The sequence below is a fragment of the Thermobia domestica genome, chromosome 5 (genome assembly GCF_964235325.1).
Source record: "Thermobia domestica chromosome 5, izTheDome1.hap1.1, whole genome shotgun sequence".
Lineage (NCBI taxonomy): Eukaryota > Metazoa > Arthropoda > Insecta > Zygentoma > Lepismatidae > Thermobia > Thermobia domestica.
This window is the reverse complement of record NC_137458.1, coordinates 312,966,398-312,992,312: the sequence shown is the minus strand read 5'-3', so window position 1 is coordinate 312,992,312 and position 25,915 is coordinate 312,966,398. Positions and strand designations below refer to the sequence as shown.

The following is a 25,915-nucleotide window of genomic DNA, read 5'->3' as shown; positions in this document are numbered from 1 at the left end:
CCCTGTAATAAAAATCGTGAAGACAATTATTTTGCCTTTTTCCGCCTCTTTGTCAGTTTCCACTTTGCTTTACTTCTAAGCCTTACCCCTCTGCCCTATCCCTCACTTAGACCATGAATAAAAAGTATCTAACATATACTTGTATGATTCAAATGTGTGTTATCTTCAATAAATTATTTAGTAATAATAATGCAATGCAATGGACTTTAGGGTGAGGGATATGTGGAAACGTTTCCACATTTCTCTCATCCGCATGTCTCCAAGTTACCCGCACTGTAGTCAAAATGGATTGTACGAGTTAAGTTACAAACAAGGTTGCTTGTGTTTGACTGAAAGCCACCAATACCTTCCCAATAACTCCAATTCACAATACTTTGATATGTATTGCACTACATCCATGATACTTTAGACTTAATAATACTACATACTTACCCCAAAAAACTTTACGAAAATGTGTAAACAACAATCGACGCACCACCATTAACTACACTGGGCGACTGCTTCATAGCGTTGTGATGTGACGAATGGGGACGAGGGTGATTGTTTACTGCAATCGCCGCTAGGGTAAAGCTCTCTGCAGTCACCAAAAGATACGTTTCCACATTACCCTCACGTTTCCACATTTGATCTTTCCTCTATTTTTATTGCATTCTACACATACGATTTGGTAATGCAATTTTTTGTTTGAAGGCTCTACGTGCAGTATTAGCTGCAATATAGGCCTGGTATGTTCTTATTGAATCACCCGGTATATATATATATATATATATATATATATACTAGCAGCGTTCACCCCGCTTCGCTGCGGTCACCCTGGAACGCAATAAACTTTGTTACTTAGATAATTTTTACTTTTTCGCTTTCAAGTGATATGATAAAAACCATAGAAGAATGTTAACATTATATCGCCTGTCATTTATGTTAACCCGCCGAGTGACACGGTCATGTGGGTTGCATATAAATACGGTTAGATTTAGCTATGATGAGCTAACAAAGGATTTGTACGTTATGGACACTTGAATGGTCAATTATCTCAAGACACTGGTAATTAAAAATTAAAGTGATATGATAAAAACCATCTAGGGTCCAAATCCTAATAACCCCCCAAAAATAAAAGAAATTGGTTCAGCCGTATTAGCGTGATGAGGTAACAAAGGATTTGTGCGTTCTCTTTTATATATATATATATATATATATATATATATATATATATATATATATATATAAACGCCCTAATAAACAAGAATGCTATTAATTATTTCTGATATTTCATGGAAAAATATGAATACACTATGAAGTTTCATAGGCTTTTAGTTTAAATTTGCATACGATGTCTCAATTTTAGTGTAAAATTTCATAGACTATCCCGGCTTTTAGCTTAAATTTTCATACGTTGTCCTAATTTTAGTGTAAACCTTCACAGGATATACCGAATTTTACTGTACACTTTCATAGGGTGTCCCCTTTTTAAGACAAAAAAATTCTCGGAGGCAAGTATAAAATTATGATTCAATCTGTCCTTCGAGGCTCTGTATCGATTACAAGAAACCGTTTCTCGATATATCCTACCATTTTCGATTCCACACCTGCCGATACATAAACACGCACGAACGGCATAGTCATTCTACAAATAATACTTGAATTACTTATAGATACCATCGTTTCTAAATCCAAGAGATAGGAACAATTCTGACTGGATTAATTGATCTCAAGATGCAATACAATAGAGCAGCTTTGTTTCTACTGCAATTAAGGTAAGTACGACACGGTGGACACGGTAAGTAAGTTTGTGGTGGACAGCATTGTACTCGTGTGTTTTCTCAGGATACTCCAGTTTTCCTTCCACTTTCTCATTCCACAAATTCATCCATCATCATTAACTTGCTTTAATCGCCAGTATCCCTTAGCCTAAAAAGGCCATAAACGTGGGACGTTAAACTTATTTATTTATTTATGACTTCTTTTACGTGGCGAAGATTTGGCTCTGCAGCCTTCTTCGAGCACTTAACCACGTGCATACATTCTTTTTTTTAAAAAAAATAAAAAATAAAAGCACCAATATATAGAAAATATTAGAGCACCAATATATAGTTAAACACTTCAAAAACAAAAATTGAAAATAATATACAATATAGGAAACAAAATAACATGGAGAAACTTAAAATGCATATATCATGTAGCGGTACCAGAACTATGAATATATAAGTTGTACAAATTAACATAGGTTATCTATTGGTTGTGTGTTCATATGTGGGTTATTAATAATCCCGTAAAACGAAGATGACTCATTAGCTACCAGTATCCTTATCTTTACTTAAGAGAAGGGAAATTACAGATTTTTTAAATTTGGCAACTGTGGAAACCTTGTGTATTAATTGAGGTAAACTGTTCCAAAGGCGTGTAGTACTTACTGTGAAGGATTTTGAGCATGAATCAGAATTGTGACTGGGTATGGAGAGCAAGAAATTATCTTGTGATCTTGTGCTTCTAGTATGAAAGTCTGATAAATATAAAAATCTACGGGCTAGATACGATGGTTCTGACGTAGTAAGTATTTTGTACAATCACTAGCGGATCCAGAAGGATCGTTTGGGAGGGGCGGTTCGCTTTCTCGAAGATGAGCGTAGCTTCAAGGTGCCCAGAATTTTAATTTGCAAGAATGGGACTCATATGAATCCGGGGCTGGAGGAGGGTGGGTGTAAAAAAGATTCCCAGATTCCACTTTGGGAGCCGAACTTTTTCTTTCTTTTCTTTTCTTTTTCTTTTTTTTCTTTTTTTTTTGTAATGGAAGTATTTTTTTCTGTAGATTTTAATTAAATACATACTTTCGTTTCGGAGGCGTGGCGGTGTCATGATTCACTTCACACACAGTCACCGCAACATATGCGATGCACTGTCTGGCACAGTACTTGCAGAAAATAAAATACTGTATTGACGATATCATTCATTTTAACGAAAGAGTGTACAATTTGCTCTAATCATTTATATTTTGAGTAACTTGCGGGACAGCAGTTAGAAAAATTAACACAAAATTAATCTATCTCTATATTTGTGTGGGGTCCACGAAACATAGTATAATTATAGTTATGCTTACAACAACAATAAAATTACCTATATTATATTAGCCTTCGTCTAGGTGGGACTTCGCCCCCAGATCCCCAATCTGCTCGGCATACGGCCTTGCACAATATAGCAAATGCTCCTACGTGGTACTGTGGCACAATATTTCGCGTTCTTCCTTCTGTCTTTCATATAGAATTGGATTGAGCTAAAACTGTCACGAAATTCAAACACCTTGTAAGGCATTTTAATAAACCTTTCTTCCTTCTCTTCTACGTTAAGTGAAAAAAAAAAACGTTCAAATACATGTTGAATTATTTTAAATGAAAAATTAAACTACCAACTTTCATGTTTCTAACCGCAAGAGATCTCGAGATATGGGCATCTTATAATAATAATAATAATAATAATAATAATAATAATAATAATAATAATAATAATAATAATAATAATCCCACCCCTTTTCTTCCCTTCTAGGTAAAATATCAAAAACGCTGGGATACGTATTTTAAGTCGAAAGTCCATATACGAAATTTCATGTTTCTAACCTTCAAAGATTCTTAGATATTGATATCTTATTATAATATTTGCAATCGCCGCCACTTTTTCTTTCCATCTCTTTTTTCTCCGTTTTACTATAATATAAAAAAAACGTTGAAACGCGTGTCAAATTATTTTAAATGAGGAATCCAAATGCCAAATTTCAAGCCTCTAGTCTTAACGGATTTGAAGAGATGACCATCTTATTAAAATAATTTCCACCCCATTCTCTCAACTCTTCTTCGAATTACCCCCCCCCCAAAAAAAAAATCCTTCCTTAGTGATACTCTACATAACCAATCTTATCTACTGTCCTAATTTCAAGTTTCTGACTTAAGTGGTTTGGCCTGTGCGAAGTTACTCACTCAGAATATCGTCTTTTATGTATGAATTACAGTAACAGCTTGTAGCTCATTCTCAAGCTTGAGCTTATTTCTCAAGAAAAGATGAAATGCCATTTGAAGTCACAATAAATTCCTGGTCCCTTCCTAATGTTTCCGTGTTGAATCCCAAAAGTCACGGCTCTCTTTGTTGATCTAGTAGCTGGCGAACGTACCTATTATCTTTGGTGCATGAGGTTCTGTGGTTTAATTCCCGGTGAGTGAGCATTGAACGCACTACAGTGGCTCAGACCTAACTTTCAACTCTAGTTCTCGTTCTGTAAAGCATCGCTTTTGACAAACAATTTAAATTATATTAATCAATCAACCAGCCGAAAAGTCTCCTCTTAGATTCAGAGACCTTTTCTATATTTCTCTTTATTAAAGGTAAAGATAATTGAGGTTATCCGGATTTCCGAAATCCATTTCATATCCTTTTATCTAGGACATAATAACACATTTTTAGTACAGAGTAAGCCGTCTTACCCTCCTTCCTACAGCTGTTCGTCCAACGAATGAATCATATTCTCGCTACTTTGGGGCTTATGGTGACCGCCCCAAGGAACTAGTGAGAGAAGTATTCGCAATTCAAATATGTCTGTATTAAAACTATTAAGTACCACACATTTTGATTAGATTCTGCTATGTTTGTCACACAAATTGTATCGGTCGGGAAAAAGACCATATTAGTATTTCCCAATGATAAATGCTGAAAGTTCAAAAAGCCCTTTGGAGGGGGCGGTCGCCCCCTCCGCCCTCCCCGTGGATCCGCCAGTGTGTACAATAGGATAAGATTATGTAAATTTCTTCTTCCAACTAACGTCAGCCATGACAGTTTTTCATAAAAGGACGTGAGATGTTCCTTGTAAGTTATATTGAAAATAAATCTAACGCATTCATTTAATGATTAAACTTAATGATTTATTTTCAGTTTTACTGCAATTAACCTTGAAGTTCCTTTTCCGCATAGTTTATTTGTGTTATTTGACGTTCCACCTTTCTTTTTTATTCGGATTTAAAACGGAACGTAATATTAAAAATCTTGTTTAGAATAATTAACAATATAACAATAAGTTTTCTACAAAGAATTTTTAATTCTCGCACAGTTCAAAAAGAGTTTGTTCCTTTTAAATCTTTTCATTCATCTAATAAGATATCAGCCTCTTAATTGTTTACCAGATATTAAAAATCTTGTTGTATATTTTACATAATTAAATATTACGTTACTTTGCAGACTTAAGAAGAAAAGCAATTTATATTGTTTTAATAAATGACGATTTCTTGTTTGTAGTAAACTTCTTAGAGAAAAAAGTTCTTTTGTTTCGTAAATTCCCAAGTAAAAATCTGATCTTCACAGAGAATGGTAGTCAATATTTGTCTGTAACTTTTTAATCCAATAACATCTTCACCAAACAATAAGCAGCATCTATGAACACTTTTAATTAGGCACCAGCGAAGAATATCTAATTAATCGTATTTCTTTTCATTTAGTTTTCATTTTTAAAAACAGAAAATATTCAAACTTTTTTGATTGTCGTCAAAACAATAGCGCTGATTTAATTTGCTGGTAGCTCAAGTGAACAAAAACAAGCTCCTGCCTGCAATGATGACGCTAGATATATAAATGAAATGGAATCTTTAAGTTTTACGTCCCACAGTTATGCCGGTTAGGCAAAAGGAGACACGGTGATGATGAGAGATGAGTGAAATGGTGGAATGAAGAAAGCGGAAGGAAACGGGAGAACCCCGAGAAAACCCACTAACATGGTGTTTGTCCACCACAAAGTCCACACGGCGCGAGCTGGGATCGAACCAGGGACCCCAACCACGGAGGTGAACGCTCTATACATTTTTTTTTAAAAAAAACTTCCTGACTTATTTTCTACTTCAACCACTTTTCAGGACTACTAGACACGACAGGGACACGAACACAGAAACATCGAGGACAGTTAAAATTCCACCCTTGCTACTACAGAGGGACTCGAATCCCCAATGGGCTTCACCTCACGATCATCAGCCTAATGCCTCAGACCGCTCGGCTACACCCACCGACACCACTGAGCCACCGCGCCCCCACGCTAGATATAGATATATTTGATTTGATTTGAGTTTAACGTCCCGTTCAACAGCGAGAGTATATTAGGCTACATATACCCTAAGAGGTAACGAAAGTTCTGTCGCTTTTTGTGGAGGTCTGGGTTTAACTGGCATTCACACCGTGAGTTAATGCGACTGGAGATAAGACGAAGGTCAGTTGTTGGTGTGGGCATATCCAACACACTACCTGGTTGTGGCAGTTCAGTTACACCGTGAACTTGCGTAATGACACAGTGAACAAGGGGCCTCAAAAGAGCGTCATAAGGGCGTGTATGCTGTACGAGTTCAAACTGGCGTCAAACGCCGCTGCAGCGGTCCGAATGATACGCCTAGACTTTAGTGAGAGGGTCGTGTCGTGACTACGCGGACAGTGCAGCGGTGGTTTAATAAGTTTAAGGACGGTGGCGAAACATTCGAAGGCGTACCACGTGCTAGAAGACCAACACATGTACAAAATGAAGATATTCAGATAGCAATTGAGGCGAACAGTGGCCAAACATCTGAGGAACTAGGACAACATTTCAATGTGAGTGGAAAAACCATTCGGCAGCACTCTGTAACGATATTGTGTAGTTTATGTAAAAAGAAAAAAACGAATTTATTAAGGTACAATTTTTAAAAAATGTAGAAATGTTTACCATTTTTGAACCTGTATCTGAAATGTTTATTTAAAAATAACAGAACAGTTTCTAATTCCAAAATAGTTTTAGGTTAAGAAAAGAAAGGAAAACTAAAAACAGAAAGACAAACAAGTACTGTCCTGCAAATCAAGGATGTAAAAGTGAAAGGAAGGGCCCATATAAGTTTTTAAAAGATGTATTGAAGGGGTCTTTTCGAGGGAGATTACGACAGATTCGCATATACTATAGGCTAGGCTGCTCGTAGTGATAGTCTCGATCACTTAATTCAGAAGGGAGAGGATGACCAAAATATTCCTATTGTATATACATTTACCTTCATTTTTGTCAACAATATATATCCTACCAGAAAAGAAGCTGACATATAAACAGAATAGCAGATATCCTGCTAAGTAACATTTTGGAAATATTAAAATAGATTATGTTGTAAATTATTTCATGGTAAAGATGATGTAAAATTGATTTCCAATAGCATAATAAAATTTTATTTTTGGTGATAGAAGTCATTGTTTTTCATAAACGGCTCCTCTGAATTTGTAAGAGAATTAAAAGAAGTAAAAGTAGTTAATATGAAATACAGTTTGACAGTTTGGGACACTCTAATAACTTGGAATTCGTCTCCTCTTTACGTTTATACAATAACTTCATTCTTTCCAACTAAAGAAATAGTTACTAAATTAATTAAGAGGTACAAATAACTTATTTTAAGAGTTTAAAATAAAAAGAAAGTTACTTTAAGAGAAACGAAACGTGGCTCTCCGGCGGGGAATCGAACTCCGGTCTCCCGTGTAATAGGCGGGGATACTAGCTACTATACTACCTAGGACTGCTCGCGGCACCGTGCATCGGGAACAGCTACCAGCTGGTCAGGGCATCAATGCAACTGTGCACTGTCAGCAGTTGAGCGGTATTCAAGAAATACTCAAAACTCTGGACCCAGCACTAGTGAATCGCAAAGGGGTACTCACAGGATAAAAACCCCACATGGCTAGGATGACGCGGGACACCATTCTACGCTTTGCTTGGGCAACACTATTGCATACGCGATACTCCTCGAACATTACACCATCCGATTATCACCTGATACCGCATGCCGTTCCATTCCTTGGATAATCAGCAGCTTAGAGGACGCCAATTCAAATTCCTAGTCGAGGTGCAAAATGCAGTTGATGCCTTCTTCGCTTCATGGCCCGCCATGTTCTACCGCGATGGAATCCATGACCTTCCAGAATGTCATCGATGCTGGTGGAGACTATTTTTGATCTTTCAGGTACGTCTTAGGTGGCATATCAATGTTCGAAGGTGGTGGGTGTAAAAGCGACAGAACTTTATATATATATATATATATATATATATATATATATATATATATATATATATATATATATATATATATATATACTCTTAATTATTACAGTTTTTCCTATGTCGATAAAGCCTTCCTGGTGGTCTATAGTGGCTAGTGGTCCTGGATTCGATTCCCGGCAGAGACCATAGAAAATTTTAATTTCACAACCATTGACTTTCATTAACCAGTTGTCTCCTTTACCCTAAATGGCATACCGTCGGACGTTAAATTAAAAATCGCTATCCCATTTTATTTGACTATAGCGATGAGTGCCTATATACAGGAGATAGAGAAAAAAAATCTAAAAACACTTAATACAGAACAGTTAAGTTTGGCCCTCCACTGTACAACACGTGTTGCGGTTGCCGATCGTTTTTTGTTTTCAATGTGTCATATGGACCTTCCTCTTCCGTCAGCAGTAACCAGTTCACCTGTGAGTGTCGTGGTGAGAAACTGGTGCGGTAAAATGGGCGACATGACAGACTTCCAAAGAGGCATGATCGTTGGTGTCTGTCTGGTTGGAGATTCAGTGACAACAATGGCGAACATTGTGTAGGCATCAAAAGGCACTGTGTTCAATGTCACGAGAGCATACACAATTCATGTGCAAACGACGTCTGCAAAGCACAACAGAGGTCGGAAGACAATCCTGTCAGATAGGGACCAGAGGGCATTAAAACGGATTGTAGTAGCTAAAAAGAAGACAACTGCAATGAAAATTACGTCTGAACTCAATTCCGGCCTACAGAATCCGGTTTTATCGAAAACAGTGCGATGGGAACTTCGTAAAATGAAAATTCATGCAGGACCGCTATCGACAAACCCCTGGTCACAGCAGTAAATGCGAAGATTCGTATCCAGTGGTGCAAGGACCACAAGGAGTGGACTCATGAGCAGTGGAAACACGTAATGTCGTCCGATGAATCGACCTTCACCTTGTTTCCAACAACCAGTTGTGTTTACGTATGGAGAACACCGTCGTAGGCCTATGATACAAACTGTCTGCTCCCAATTGTAAAGCATGGGGTGGTTCTGTTACAGTATGAGCAGTGATATCGTGGTTTTTTGCAGGTCCCATCATAGCCCTCCATGGAATGATAAATACTAAGGCGTATGAGGTCATTTTGGGGTACCAGGTTCTACCCATGGCCCAAATATTTTCCCCTGATGGCGATGACAGCTAAAAAGATGGTTTGGAACCCTGTCACGCTGCAAAAACGATGAAATCATGCAGGAGCATGACCAGGAGCTATCACACCTCCCCAGGGCCCCACAATCACCAGATCTGAACATCATTGTGGTCTGAGTTAGGAAGGCGTGGTTCGGTCCAATTAGTCTCCACCAGCATCCCTTAAGGAACTGGAACATGTTTTGGAGGAACAATGGTACAAAATTCCACACATCACGATTCAGGAGCTGTATACGCCATTCTACGTCGAATACAAGCTTTTTTAGACGCAAAAGGAGGTTCCACCAAGGTCATCAGCTTCTCGCTTAGAGCCACCACCAGATCTAAGTTGTACGAAGTTCTCCTTCAATTTTTTTTTTTTTTTTTTTTGGGCTCGGGGTTCAGATTTGGAGGGATAAAAATCTATACGAAAACGTATGGATGTGTCTTGTAGTTTTTGATGTATGTAACCCCCATGATATTGTTGTGCGGGATTATATAACAGCGAAGGATAAATAGTGGGGAATAGAGCAAGGATATTTTCCCTCTTCTTTAATCGACGGTGGGGCATAATGGCTCAGTAGTAGAGCGCTTACCTCTGGTGCTTGGGATCCTTGGTTCAATCCACAAGCGAGTAATCTTCTGGTGGCAACATCGTGTCCTTGGGTTTTCTCGGAGTACTTTCGTTTCTTCCTACATTGTCATTCCACCAATTTTTCCATCTTCATTTACTTCCTTTAATCACCACCACACTTAATCTAAAGGACATCATCATAGGACGTTAACACCAGGAAACCTACGCATGCGTAGCCTCCTGATTATTATTTTTATTTGATGAAATTGCAAGTGATCGAATACCTCACGCGATTACTTAGCTTTATATGGATCTGAGATTAGTTTTCACATATAGGGAAATTTGTGCTCAGAACTTAAGAAATTAGAAACCTCGACAAAGTTCTTTTTTTTTTTTTTTTTTTTTTGTAAAGAAAAAGTCGGTTTCATTTCTGTATCAATTTCCGTTATTGTTTTCGTCACTTAGAAACTGTATGATAGAAGATGGGACAAATAAGAAAATAAAATTCCTAAAAGAGTAACACAATGGACACACACACACACACAAATATAGATGGAACAGGAAAATGTAAAAGGAATTCTGATTTCGCCTCCATTTAAGATGAGATAGTACAATTTAATGGCAGGGTTGTATTCGAAACAGGAATAAGATGTATTCTTTACTGTGTTGGGGGCCACGGTGGCTCAGTGCTAGAGCTTTCACCTCTGGTGCTTGGGATCACGCGTTCGATCCCATCCCCTGCCAAGTGAACCTTGTGGTGGACAAACACCGTTTGCTTGGGTTTCCTCGGGGTTCTCCCACTTTTCTCATTCCACCATTTCTTTCATTATTCATCATCACCGTCTCCTTTAATCTAACCAGCAAAACCGTGGGACGTAAAACTCAAAGATTTCATTTCATTTTTTTCTTTACTGTGTTTTAAAGTTTTTGGGACGAGCTTAATAGCGTGTGATCTAAACGAATGAAATGATGGTGTGACACAATGTTGTCACTTTCTAAAGATGTGTGGCTAATTAGACACATTATAATCAGACACACTACTGCTTGAGCATGTGAGCAGGTGAAAGGCATGGCAGGCAGGCCGGTAGCCAGCCCAAAAATGTAGCGGAGCCCGGTAGAATTTAGAGGGATCCGAAGCAACCATATTATAGTCCATCACTATATTATAGTTCATTTGGAAACCTACCGTGAAAATTTTAGGGGGGTCAGTAAAAATTTAGGGAGGGAAGCCGGCCCCCTAGACCCTCTCTGGATACGGGCCTGGGCAACACCACAGCTCCCCCATGTGATAACAGCTTTTAAAGGGAACACGGAACATCGTCTTTAAACGCCATCAAATTTATCCCGTGCTTTTGTCCCACAGTTGAGGAACTTTGAGTGACATTTGTGTGGGTGTACGAGCTTCCACGCACAGGGCGAACACCAACATAGGTAATGAATGCGCTTGAAAATTGCTTCAGTAAGGATGCATCTCGTGAAACAACCCTTCTTAATTGGGAAAAACTCACGTTTGCTTAAGGTTGTCTCAAAGATAGGCCGCGTAAAGGATGTACGTGAGAAAATATGTACTGACGTCACTCGATTAATGTGTGATGTCTCCAATGAAATCGCTTCGAAAAAGAGCAGTCAAACTACATATACGTAATAAATAAATAAATGAACTAAAATTAAACTGAAATTGCTCTTAGTAATACTCAAACCTAGGATACGGGGACTTCTTGACCACCATGTAAGCATATGTAGGCCTCCCTTTGGTCAGTGATTGAATATCGTTAGACAATTGATAATGGAAACAGTTTGTTCTAAAATGAAGTAGAAGACGTAAGTTTATAATAGTGTAAAACACTGATAATATCAATTAGATAATATTATGTATTATCCTATTCAACATTTTTTGCATAAAAATCTCATAGAAACTATAGAGGATATTATAGTATAACTTTTTCTATCTCTTCTCGTTTTCTGAAATTACCATGTTGACCACATTTACATGTTCCTTTTGGTCCCGTGAAAGGTATAAAAGCAAGTTATTACTGTAGCTAAAGAACTATCTATATACAGGGTGTTTCAAAATCAATATCGAGATTTTAAAGCTTTGAAATATTTATTACAATATTATAAATAATACAACAAATGAAAAAACAACTCAAATAATTTTTTTTTACAAATGTTCAATGTGAGTATCATTTATTACATGGCACACACCGAGTCGATAGGCGAGTTCTTCCCAAACCTTGATCAGTGTGTTTGAAGTAATTGTTGCAACAGTTGCTTCAGTTCCCTTTTGTTAAGTCGGGTAGGTCAGCTGGTAACGGAGGTACATATACATATGATCTTTATGAATCTCCAAAGGTAAAAATCGCATGATAATAGATCTGGCGAACATGGAGGCCATTCGAAAGAACCTCTGTCTTTCAGCTACTAGCGGCCAATCCAGCGGTCGGGTACGTCATTTAACAAATTTCTTCTAACGGCAGACAGAGGAAACAGTGCATGCGTCTGCGTACGTACAAAATGTTTGAGTTGCTCTTTCGTTTAATGTGTTATTTATTATTGTAAGTTAATTGTAATAAATACTACCTAACCTTAAATATCCGACATTCATTTTGAAACAGTCTGTATATTTAGATATTATATTTAAAATGAGACAATAACATCAATTTTTATTGGTTATGTGCAGTTTATTCCACGTCGGTTTGATTGTATGGCATCCTCAACTGTTCGTTGATTCCTTTCAAAGGCAGACATATTTTTAGAAGCAACTTTTTATTTGATTTGTTTCGAAGTTTCTAAGTAAAATCAAATAGTTGTGCTGTTCTGTATGTTAAAGACAATGTGCTCTATAATTTCGGTGGAGCATGAAAGAATACATCACTTATTTTATTTTATTTTATTTTATTTTTTTAACTTTCTGCTTGCGTTCATTCTTCCGTGGATACAGAACTTATATTGTGTTTTCTACTAATCTTTCAGAAGAATCAAGTCATTTTAAATATTTTCAACTGTTTATGCATGATAAATGTTTCTATTGTTATTCTATGTAATTTTAATTTACGTGCAAATACTAAAAATAAAAAAAAAATGTCTCTAAATCTTATGTACAAAAGCGATTGTTTCGCTATTCAATTGTTCCACATACTGATTGACTCTCTTAGTTTTGCATACTTTACGGTAACTAAGAGACCGTAGTCTATTTAAAATTCTGTTTATGTACACTCATGTCCAAAATTATTGTCGGATGCCTATAAATATGTTGTTGTAGGAATATAATTTGATAACGCATTCGCCATATATTTCTTATAATTTTAGTATATGTATAATCGGCAAAGACATGTAGGCCTATGTGCCAAATTTCATGTCAAAAGAACAGTAAATAAGAACAATAAAATGAAAATAAAACGTTCATGTCCATTTAGCAACATTTTGTTTTACTCATTCTAATTTTCGTATTTATAATTCCTTTCCTATGAAATTTACCACAAATATAGATTTCCCGATTATGCACATAGTATTAGTATTAAAAGTACCCTGCAAAATCATTATCAATTTATATTCTTACAAGAAGACAGTTATAGATATGCGACAATCATTTTGGACATGAGTGTGCATTCTAAGAGGGAAAGAGGGTTTAGAGGGGAGAAATGGAAAGATTAGGAAGTAAGGTTGCAGCGCTGATATTTCTGGAGTTTTTTGTCTTTTATAGAGGTACCAGGAGTGTGTGATAATTTTAACACACGGAGTAGGCACCTGTGTGATCTTTCACCCACCGCACCGTCTACAAGTTGTATATAAACACAAATGGCGACTCGTTTGGAAAACTGGTCTCGCGAAAAAGTCCCTTCAGCTATCGGATTTCATTGGGAGAAACATGTAACCGCGGCTGAAATCTATCGGCAGCTGGTAGAGGTTTATGAAAAGACTGTAATGTCGCAGAATGATGTCGAAAGTTTGCTGGTCGTAGAGAAAACTTCACCGACGAGGAGTGCAGAGACCGACCCAAGCACGGCATTCACAGATTTGAATACAGCTCGCGTAGAGGAGCTGATTCAGGACAGCAGGAGGATCATGTTACGGAATCTGATGGCAGAATTGGGAAAGTCGTTCGGTTCAGACGAGAAAATGAAACAATTCGTGAGAAAGTGGCTGAATACGTAAGGACAGGATTTTTACCAGGAGGAAATTCTCAAACTAATTCCACGATGCGACAAGCGCCTCAACCATATGGAGACTATACTGAAAAGTAACATAATGAATGTACTATCTTTTGGCTATAATGGCTGTATGAAATAATATATACACGTTCAACTGCAGGCCTTGTAAGATTACCTTCTGATCACTCTTCGGAGTAACCCCTCAAGTTAGGAAGATGAAACTTGATATATAAAAATTCCTCATTAAAAATAATTGGGCATGTGGGCCAACGTTTCCGGAAACTCTACTTCTAAAGGGGAAAGGGGGACATGGGGTTATATGAAATCTTGTGAATAAAATCTACAACTTCTAGTATCTTACCTGACCGTATGCTCCATCATCTATAGCATGCTTATACAAAACTGTGACAGAAATAACTTATCGTGTATCATCTCTCGTACTGGCAAGTATTTCAAAGGTAATCGATTTCTTGCTCTCTAACTACAGGGATGTTAATGAGTTACTTAAAGAGAAGTAATATTTGTATCAATTTTAATTTTCTAAAGGTAATTCTGAGACAATTAAGATATATATATATATATATATATATATATATATATATATATATATATATATATATATATATATATATATATAACTGATTTGATTAAATTATGCTCTAATCAGACATAAACCTAAACCAGGCCCGTATCCAGGGGGTCTAGGGGGCCTCCCCCTAAGATTTTGAGGTCCTCCCTAAACTTTTCACTTTAGGCTTGCAAATGAACTATAATATGGTTGGATCGTGCCCTCCCTAACTTCAGCCGCCCCCCCTACATTTTTGGGCTGGCTACCGGCCTGGTCTGAACTCAGAATTTGTAAAAAATTTGGCAGATAGGAATGGATGAAAAATTAATTGTAAAAATTTGTCCCGAAACCATGAATGTACATGAAATATAGTGGTATAAATAAAAATTTAATTTAAAAATATACTTACAGTGATTCTAAGCTGGTAAGCGACCAGAAGGCTTCGTCTTGTATTACTCTTATATTATTATTATCCAGGTGCCTGCAACAATGAATAATTATGCATCGTTAATGAATATATTGAGATTATATAAAAATAGACACACAATTTAAGCTCTCAAACAATATATTTGGGCATAAATTATGCCACAAATATTTCAGTGGTATTATTGAATCAATATATCCAATATATTACAATCAAAAATTTTCTTGTACGCCTTATATCTGGAGAACTACAAATAGTGTAGGCAACCCTAACTATCACTTAACTCAGTATGATGTGCTTATCCCACAAAAAGTACGAAAACTCGATTTAGGGGCTGTTCATAAATTTTGTGGCGCCTGGCCCAAAAACTAATTATTGGCCATGATCACAATCTTTTGATCATTCCTAAAAATTCTTGTTTTTCTCTATATTTCTGATTGTATCTCTTAATACATTTTAGGGATATGATTTTATCTCTTCATTCATTTTAGGGATATGATTTCGTCACTCAGTTCCTTCTCGTAAACCGTTAAAGATTAGAATTGAATTTAAGCAAGAACTTACACCTACTGCTCCACATTAATGAGTTTGTTGTAAAGTACAATTGTATTAGATAAAAGTAATAGATCTAACACATGCTGCAATTAAGATGACACTCACATAACACTGAATCTACCTGTTATTCTCATCGATCATAATAATATATCATCATCGCATATATTCTAGTTGATGTATACATTGGGAAACATCGCTTAGTATTAAAAGATGTCCAAATTATAAAAGGTTACTTACAAGGAACGGATATGAACGTGTCATCCAAATATCCGAATCAAATCTAGGCCATTCGATAAACATAACAAATATATCTTCATACACAAAAAATTAGGTACCATGGACAACAGAGTAAGTCTCTGGGGCCCATCACACCCTGTTAGTATAAAGAAAATCGTAGACTCGCAGTTGCATCAACATTGTTCATTGGGAAGTTATGGTTTATAGTTCATTCTCTTCAGCATGAAACAAGCTTTCCAGAGGTTCTATGTATTGGGGCCTATAACGTACTTGAACAGGGAAAGTTGGGAGAATATTGTTAAAATTCCCTCCTGAAATCCCTTGCACCAACTTTGGATCCTTCTGGAGTAGAACCGGGTAAAAGCACACAATCCAAGTGGATCTCTAAAATACTATAGGGGATAAGAAATGTGTGTATCAAGTTTTGTATTGATAGACGGAATAGATATGAGGGAAAAGACTGTATACCAATATACCATTTCCCCTGACATTGCATTTGGATGTCCAGATGACAAGTTCATGTCCGTTCTTTGTTAGTGAAAAGAAAGTTGAATTAATTGTGAGTATTAAAACTGTTGAGCTAATCCCATGGCCATTATTTTAACAATTTCATTTTGTTTTAGTTAACATTTTAAACACATACATATAAATATGTGTTAACCATAGTGACAATTCAAGAAAGGAATTGTCACTTCTTTTCTCTGTTGAAACAAAATGGTGTTATAGCAACGATCTTCATAAAATAATAATCATTGTTAAAATAATACAACAAATTTTCAAATTGACATATAAGAAAATTAGAAACAAAATAATTTTAAATATTTTAAAATATTTTAAATATTTTAAAATTATTTGTGCTCTTCCATTTGGTCAGGCGACTTGATCATATCACAGTTCCGATCTATCGGATACACTGATGTCATGACAGAAATTACTGTGAACTAATTAAAACATAACTCCAACTAGTTGCGAATTTGGGTATGTGTTACAAGGAATTTTAGAATATGTTTTAAGAATAGGATGTGGTACTCTTAAGACATACGAAATCTTCATTAAAAAATAAAACCAAACAAGAATTTGTGTAATATACTTTGTTGTTTGAATGTAGCATCTGTTTCTGCAACAAGAACATGTGAAATGATGATCGTATAGGGTTAGCAATTAAGTTTCTGGCCTTTCGGTATCAATGTCCAGGTTAGCACGTCATATATGAGGGATGATGTCCCTCAGCGATCACGCTAACCGAGGAGAGGGAATAAAGGAAGTGTCGTGAGACTTGTATATTAGGTGTGAACCATCCCGGCTTTTTCGTGGTGTGAATAAAAAAAACAAGAAAAACTTCGTTCAGTACTGCTAGTCTGAAAAATATTGTTCATTTTCTCAATCGAGTGTCCGCACCGGGAATCAAACCCCGGGCCGCTCGTAATAAAAACAAGTGCTCAAAAACTACGCTATCCTGTGTCACACGAAGACCCTATAGTTTTAGCTGGAATGCAAACCAGATGAACTCGCACTGAATTGTAAGATATTTTTGTATTTTATGTACTGGAATTATTTGAAGTGAAACTGCCATAATTTACAATTAAAATTATTCTACGTTCGTTACTATGTGCAACCATATATTTGTTTGTTACATGAATTCTGAATTCCGTGTATCTTTCTTTTCTTTAAATGGTAAAATCTTCCTTTCTTTTGTCCGAAAAATCTGGTAACTCTAGTCGTATAAGTCATCCTTCTTATTACTTAGATTCTTTCATTCTACTGAAAAATACAATATTAATATTGACATTAGATGCTACCATAGATCGGCCTAAGAGGTAGAGCGAATTGTATATCATAATAATGTTAACCTCATGGACTTTGGGACCCTAGAAACTAATCTTTACGCTGTAGAAAATATGTATAATTTGTAACGCTGTGGTTCCTGTATTGGAAGCCAAGTTTTGTAATGACAATGTTATTGTCTCGGACGCTAAGTTTTGCAACGATTGAAAATTACTAACAACGAAAGGAAAGTTTCTGCTCGGGCTGCCAAATAGAATTACTGCGTGATATTGCGAATAAGCAGATCTTACGTATTCGGGCGACGAGGAATATGAAACGTATTGTTTTCGGAATTCGATTCCTTATCTCTAATTTGCATATTTAATCTGAACTAGAATGAATAATTAAGGCACTCACGGATGAACCTAATGTGCATCTGAAAAAAAAAATGAATACCTGACCTTGTACTTGAAAAGTGAATGGTACTGATGAGCGACAACTGATCTGCCTATTACACAAATGAAATAAAAAATGAATGAGAGTTTGGAGAATTGAAGTTGACTCCACAGGGCTCGAACTTCAGTTCTCCAAAGTAAAAATACAGTTTTGCTATGATGGTTTTGAATTTTAAAAAAATTGATATGTACAATGAAAGATGACCTAAGTCTAATCGATCCTGTTTTCCCCGTAACAGTGTCTCCAAGGCGCTAGGAAAACAGGTGCGTAGTTACTGGTTAAGTGATTTACACATGCGGAGCAAAAATCTCACAAGCTGCAAAGCTGAAAGAAAGATTTTTCGCTAATGGGTTGTTCACTTGGCTACACTGACTATCACCATGTCACCGAAGTGTGTGGAGATAGCAAAAATAGTTAAAAAACAACAAACAAGGGAAGTTTAATTTAAAGTTTTTTAAAAAATGAGTTAATTTAGATAAAAATTTCTGATGGTCAATGTAACTGTGCTTCAACTTTTTCTGTCCAGAGTAATTTGAAATAACTTTTAGGTATGCTAATATCAGTTAAAGAAATAGGCATATCTTTGAAATGATAACCACATAACTGCTTTGGTTCTAACGTCAAATAGACTTTTAATAAATTTAACGAGAAATAAGGTTATATCTACAAAAATCAACAAGAAAGTTAATTTGGATTTACAAAAAAATGAATTAATTGACTTTACTGAAAATGAATCAGACTTTTAACTGTTTTGACCAAATAATATGATTTCTTTAACACATTCTTCACTGTACAACGTAATATTCAAGTTATTCAATCTTGACTATAAAATTTAGCAACAATCTATTTCTACTCAACTAAACTGACAATATTCTAAACTTTATAATTACCATGACGTAGTTATACAAACAAACATTTCTATTAAACTGAATATTAATAAGCAAAATGATTGATAGTTTTCCCCCTAGGCACAAACGACTATTAAGTAATTCGCCCACAGTTATTACCTCTTTTTAGCAAGAAAAGAAATGGAAATAAATGAAATGAAATGAAATCTGTAAGTTTTACGTCCCACGGTTATGCCGGTTAGGCTAAAGGAGACGGTGATAATGAGAGAGGAGTGAAATGGTGGAATGAAGAAAGTGGGAGGAAACGGGAGTACCCCGAGAAAACCCACGAGCACGGTGTTTGTCCACCACAAAGTTCACTTGGCGGGGGCGGGGATCGAACCCGGGACCCCAAGCACCAGAGGTGAACGCTCTAGAAATGGAAATAAGTTTAATAATCCGATTGGGGAATGAAAGAATTAATGGTTTAGGTTGCTTGCAAGACTTACTGGAGAAATAGTTTAGAAGCGATAGTATTCTTTTGAGAAAATTTAGTGCACTGTTTCTAATGAACTCTAGTGAATTTTCAATATCAAAAGATTTGCATAAACAAGACATAACTTTGTACACATACTATATCAGTTGGAAAATAATACAATTCACAATAAAAATCGTTACACAACACTAACTACACAAATATTTCATATTCAAATACACTACACAGGAATATATATATATATATATAGTACTACTATTATTATATATTGGCCAATTGATCAAATAATTATATTGTCGACACTTTTTGATTTTCTCACTGATTCCTTCTTTTGCGAATAAACGTTTCTCCATAGCTATGGACCCTATCTGCGTTCGTTGCTCAGATAGGTACCTCCGAAAGGATTTACTCGAATATCTTAAGTTGTTTACCTTATTTATGAGACTCTAACGATATTACGGGATAAGAATATTTACACTTATTTGTCTGAAACTTACTCAACATAGCACGTCTTTGGAAGCTTTATATTGATTGTTCCTTTTAAGAATGATTATAATAAAAATTGACAAGTTACAATAAAATGGTATTAAGCCTGTTTACCGCTCTGACACATATTTCCCTAAGACAACCTATACAAATGTTAAAATTTGAACAACTAGACTTTGACGCTAAATCATAGTTTACTCAAGATAGAAATTACATTACATTCACACATCTTAAACGCGATTTATGTTTAAAAGAGAAATAATCCATACTTGATATAAATAAATATTGGATTGCATATAAATGATTATAATGACGGCTTCAAGGATCTAAATATTGACACATGACGATTACAAATAAATGCATGATTGAAGATCAAATCAAGGTATACAAATTTCACTAGTAAAATAATTTAAAAAATTCATGGTACTTATTCAAGAATGAAATTAATAGTTCCTATGTCCGTAAATTAATTTTGGAAATGCAACCAAGGCATTAGGCTATTTGTTTACTTTTTTAAAAGAATTTAAAAAATGCTCTAAATGTTTACGGATAGTTCCGTATGAATAAACAATGTCCCGAAGTTTCTAGGAAAAGGTGAGTATGGAGATCACGAACCACGGAAATATTGGCCACTGTCCTTCCTCAAAAAAGAAAATAACAGAATACTTTGTCCTACCTCAAAAAGTCTTTCCGCTTATATTTCCACACTTCAGAAGAAAACTGCACTGTACTTAACTGACCGTCACAATGGTTCCTAATGTCCCTTCTCAGACCCCACTGTCTTCTGGATTCAACTCCCGGAGAAGAGGTCCTCGTTTGTCTGAAGCGTCTGGGTCTTCCTGTGGCAAGGCATCTGTCTCGAGTACCGGGCCTCGAACTCGTGTCTCTGTCCCTCTCCATCTCCATGTTGTTGGAATGCAACGATGCGTCACTTATCAAATCCATCTGCACTTAAATTTCACTCGCACAGTTTATATATCCGCCACTATCGCACTACTTTTCCTCTCTTTTCACTTAATGCAGGAAGTCAACGTATATAGATCGATCACAGACTCACTTCAAAATCACAAATTATGTAGCGTCACCGTAAGAGGAAAAGAATAATATCTACATGTTAATGTTTTAAATATTTATATAAATAATTTTGTAACGACTATGTTGCTGTGGATAACGCGTGGTTTGAGTAGCTGGCTGCTAAAGGGTCTTTAGCTAGCCATTCTTATGAAATTAATCACTTAAGTATATATATATGAGTTGACGTATCCTTATGAGTCGCGTGTTGTTGATGTTTTCACGATGAAGAGTCGATTTAGAGTAACCTTCTCTTCCGTGTAGACGTTCTCCCAACTTTCTTATATTTTTTTAAATATAGACGCTTCATTCTTCTCTTTGTGAATTTTGAATTTCGGATTCTGATTCGCCGCTTGAAGTTCGTGACAACATTTCCCCAAAATCGGTTGATAGCTTGACTAGGGCTCCTAGCGTCTTTTTTTGGGCTAGTACGTGATGTTAAAGAGTTTCATAAGCACTTGCGAAGATTATAGATAAAAATGTTTAGTTCCTGTGTGTCTGTGACGTGATATTTGCGATATCGAGGTACTTAGGTAGTGCGACAGTGTGGCTGCAGTAACAATAGCAATTCCATTACCGTCGATTGGCGAGGTAGAAAGGTGGGTGGTCTATTAGTGCGGTTACCGTCTTATGTTTTTTTTTCTTTTCTTTTAAAAAGCAGAGAAACTTCTTTGCCTGGGACAAATGAAAGAGGTTCGCTTGGCTACGAAATGAAACAAAATAAAATTTTCCTTGACTTTTAAAATAAATTGAATTTATATATAAATATGTTTTAATTTGAATATATGAACAATTAATTGAGTGTGTGAGCGTAATTGTCACAAATTTAAGGAAATTACAACGTTGATGTGCGTGTTTTGGATCGTGGCACACTTACGCAGATTGAAAGATACACACTGGTAAAGTTGAATATGTATCTCAAGAATGGTGTCTGGAATGACGATCAATTATGTTTTTCATTTCAAGCCAGAGTTTAGAGGTACCTGTAGTATACAGAATGACCAAAACTATCAGAATTTGGCAATATTCTGAGAAGGCAGGATACCCCGGTGTAACACACCGATTGTGACAAATTGCAAAGACATAGAGAACATCGAAAAAGAAGCGACACGTATTTCTTTTATGTCGGCCAACACGTGCATTGAAAGGGTCAAATAGGGGCATATAGCGAGAACGAGAAGAGATATCGAAAAAGGTTAAATGTACGAAATACTACCTACAGTCGGCTCAAGGCAATGAGGTATAACAGACCCAGAACATCCGAAGAAAGCAGAACATCCGAAAATGGGCCAATCACGTGTACAACATTGTCACAATGTGTTACGGAAATGAGCGAAGAGGGTGGCAAAGAGCAGAAAGAAAGAAGAAACGAAAACAAAAAATACGTGTTTTTGCTTTGGGTGCATACGTCTCCCGTATGCGAATGAGACTCAAGATTCATCTCAACGCAAGAAGATGGGATAACACGCAGAAAGGATGCAAACACGTTCGTATAGGCAGCCAGCAAGGCAGTACTGCTCGGTGGGTTGCATATATCGCGTAATAGGTACAAAAATCCATAGCACAGCAGAATTTAGAGCAGGTGGTTCACATACATAAATAAGCTAAACAGCAACAGTAATATCAGTACCACGCATGTGTATCAACATTACATTACTACAAAAATATTCGTACAACATAACAGTAATAGTACCATTTTTGTTTTTGTGTTACTATTGGCTACACACTTTTTCGTTTCCAACCAAGATCTCATACTTGTTCTTTAATTAATTCAATCCACAATTTGTTTGAACAATGCATTTCCAACAGAAAGTAAATACGCCCAAAACACAAAACAGTGCCCCTTTAACCCCTTACGTCATACACAAGTTTTGCATGTGTATTTTAATCACGTAAACTTCTATCAATAAAGGAAAAAATACATGTTATGGTGGAAATATCGTAGTTTTCTTCAGGTGTTTTTTTTTTTTTTTTTTGCCTCTCCTGCAAATTACGATATGTGGACATGTTTGCTTTCTACTGTAAGCGGCTTATTTATCCCATCTGTCTGTGTATCTATCAGTCTGTCCGGGAGACAAAATTAATAAGAACTACCAGATAGACCACCATTAATTTTGGTCAGAACGTAGAGGCTGAAAAGGTACTGATCGAATTCGCTGATAAAGATCAACCGCTTTCAACGAGTGGTCGAAATCAACCGTTACTATTTAAGGTTGATTACTATACTGTAGGAACGGTGAACCGCTTCCAACGAGTGGTAGAAATCAACCGTTACTGTTTAAGGTTGATTACTATACTGTAGGAACGGTGAATCGCTTTCAACGAGTGGTAGAAATCAACCGTTACTGTTTAAGGTTGATTACTATACTGTAGGAACGGTGAACCGCTTCCAACGTGTGGTAGAAATCAATCGTTACTGTTTAAGGTTAATTACTATACTGTAGGAACGGAATAGATAATCAGAAACTGTTTTCTGCAATTATACAAAAAATATATTCCATCCCTACTCTATTGTCTCCATCCACAACTGGAAGTGATACAAATGCACTATCACTTCCTTCTTAAATATTAATTGAAAAAAGAAATACGCCCTTAGTAAATATCCAATGTAATAAAAGCCTCTTATCGTGGTAACACTACGTTCTCAGAGTAACACCTATCTTTGAGCCATTAAGAAAATCAAATTTGAATTTTTGACTTCTGTACTGTGACAAACCAAATTCTTTCATATATATACTATGATATTGCTGGTTCAAAGAAACAATAAACTAATACATGCTAGCAAAAGATGAAACAGACAAAACCTCTGCCAATTTTCGTTTTCCTCATTTATTGCTTTGAAAAAAATGTAAGCACTATCATGTGTACTGACACAAGAGGGCAATGACCTCTTACGATAAGAGTCTCATGCCACTTTTGTTACGGTACAAATATAAAAGAAGGTACAAATACGTTTTTTTTTAAAAAAAAAAAGCTAGGTTAAGGAACGATTCTTTTCTATCGTAGATTTTCCTTTCAACACCCTCAAACGGTGGTATTGAACATGAAGGAGTACATTAATTATTTTAATAGTAACATCCTACCAGCAAGGACTCTAGCGGGTTCTACGCTTCTGTAGAATTAACTGAGAATTAATAAGGCAATATCGTCAAAGGTTTGTAGTATGCAAAACACTAAAAGGAAAAAAGCATTCCTTTAAATGAATATCACAAGATCAACAATTCTTTGATAACAGAACCTTCCCTTTGTCAACACTAACGGCCACTCAAAAGCTAATTTAATACAGCTGCTTCATAAAGAAGATAGGAAAATATGGCGGGAACTTTTCCTGGAAGGAAGATGTATTTGCTTTCACATTGAGCTTTGAAATACACAACCACACTGATTAGAACATTGCTGCAAGTTAAAAATATATAAATGACTGAATGCAATATTTAATTAGTTTATTGAACTTACTGGGAGATGTTTATTGAATTAGTAGAAAAAGTAGCAATAATCTTGTTTGTAATCAAGGGTTTAAAAACATTACGGTGAATATTGCTTACCGAAGTGCTGTGTAGGCGCAGTGGTAGACAGAATAATGTTGGGACAGATGACTGATCCATCTTACAAGAGATATTCAAAAACTTCTCCACCCATCTCAATGCACTTGTCAACGCGTCAGAGGGTGTCTTTGGTTGCATATTGAATATCATGTCGGCGGGTTTTAATCCGGGCAACAGTGTTGGTGATGTGAGCGACAAGTTTGTTATGTGTATCCACCTTCGTAGCATACACATTCCCCTTTAACCAGTCCTATGAACAGAAGTCTAATGGGGATAGGTCGGGTGATCTGAGAGACCAGTTAATGGATCCGCCACGCCCAATCCACTGTTGAGGAAATGTGCTATTGAGATACTGGGATACTTGTCTGGTAGAGTGAGTCGGTGATTCATCGTGTTGCAGGTACATTTGCCGTCGTTGCTATAATGTCACGTCTTCCAAAAGTGCAGGTAGATCGTCATATATCAGGAAGCGTGAGTATGCGAATTCTGCATAGGTGAAGTATGCGGCATGTTGTTATTCACAAACACAATGAACTTGCTGAATTAAACAACACTCAAGCACTACACGCACACGGCCTCAGAACTGCTCACTGATCTAACCCACGATTCCACACATATGTTGAACCCCTACACCTCTTGTAGGATGGATCAGTCATCTGTCCCACCATTATTCTTTCTACCACAGTGCCTACATAGCATTTCAGTAAGTAATATTCACACTTGTCTTCTTAATCATTCATAGATGTGTGTAGTATTCAATCCGCTCCAGTTCCGTAACTATCGAAATTCGGACACATGTTCATAGGACTTTTTCGGTTTATTTTCGCACGTATTGTGTGCCATTCCTCCTGAATCACCCTGTATTTGTTTTTATCAGTATTATTTTATAATATGCAAAAACATGGTACAATTTCAGCTGTAGCATTGAATGGTTTCGCAGTCACTTTCCGAAACTTGACAACAATGATCAGCATCCATTCTTGCTTCAATCTATAAAAGAAATACAGTATTTATGAAGTATTGAATATACAAGAAAATCACTCTTATTTACCAGCTAAGACTCGCTGTTTTCAAATAATAATTCTAGATGAAGCACCATTCGAACTAGACGCAATACTGACACCAAGACAGTGAATCTAAAGAGTTGAGTGTGGAGATGTGTAGTAATTTTATAAGTGTAGTAATTTTTATAAGCGGAGATCTGTAATAATCTTAAAGTTCAGTTAAATGTTATAGAGATCGAATGTTTGTGTGAATTACCCATAAAGATTACTACAAATGTACTACATGTCGTGCTGGCATTAGCTTCCGCATATATTGACTAATTAGAACACACTAAACAGACGGTGCTAAACATTCTGTCGAAAATTTTAGTGATAATAATAGTTAAAAATGACTTTCTTCTATATTCTTATTAATCGAAGAAGTAAGATTTCCAGGAGGAAACTCATGCGGTTTGGATCCCACGTTAAGCTGTAAAGTCAACATCTCATATAGCCTCGTTGCTGAATGGGACACTGAATTCAAATC

General features: G+C 36.3%; 1 protein-coding gene across 1 annotated transcript in view; it reads right to left on the bottom strand.

Annotated features, from left to right (window-relative positions):
* LOC145685653 (G-protein coupled receptor GRL101-like) overlaps positions 1-25,915 on the bottom strand; it is a 452,342-nt gene that overhangs the window by 344,429 nt on the left and 81,998 nt on the right. The window contains exon 5 of the mRNA XM_081758045.1: positions 14,934-15,005. Within this exon, the coding sequence (XP_081614171.1) occupies positions 14,934-15,005 (72 nt within the window). The remainder of the gene's footprint in view (positions 1-14,933; positions 15,006-25,915) is intronic.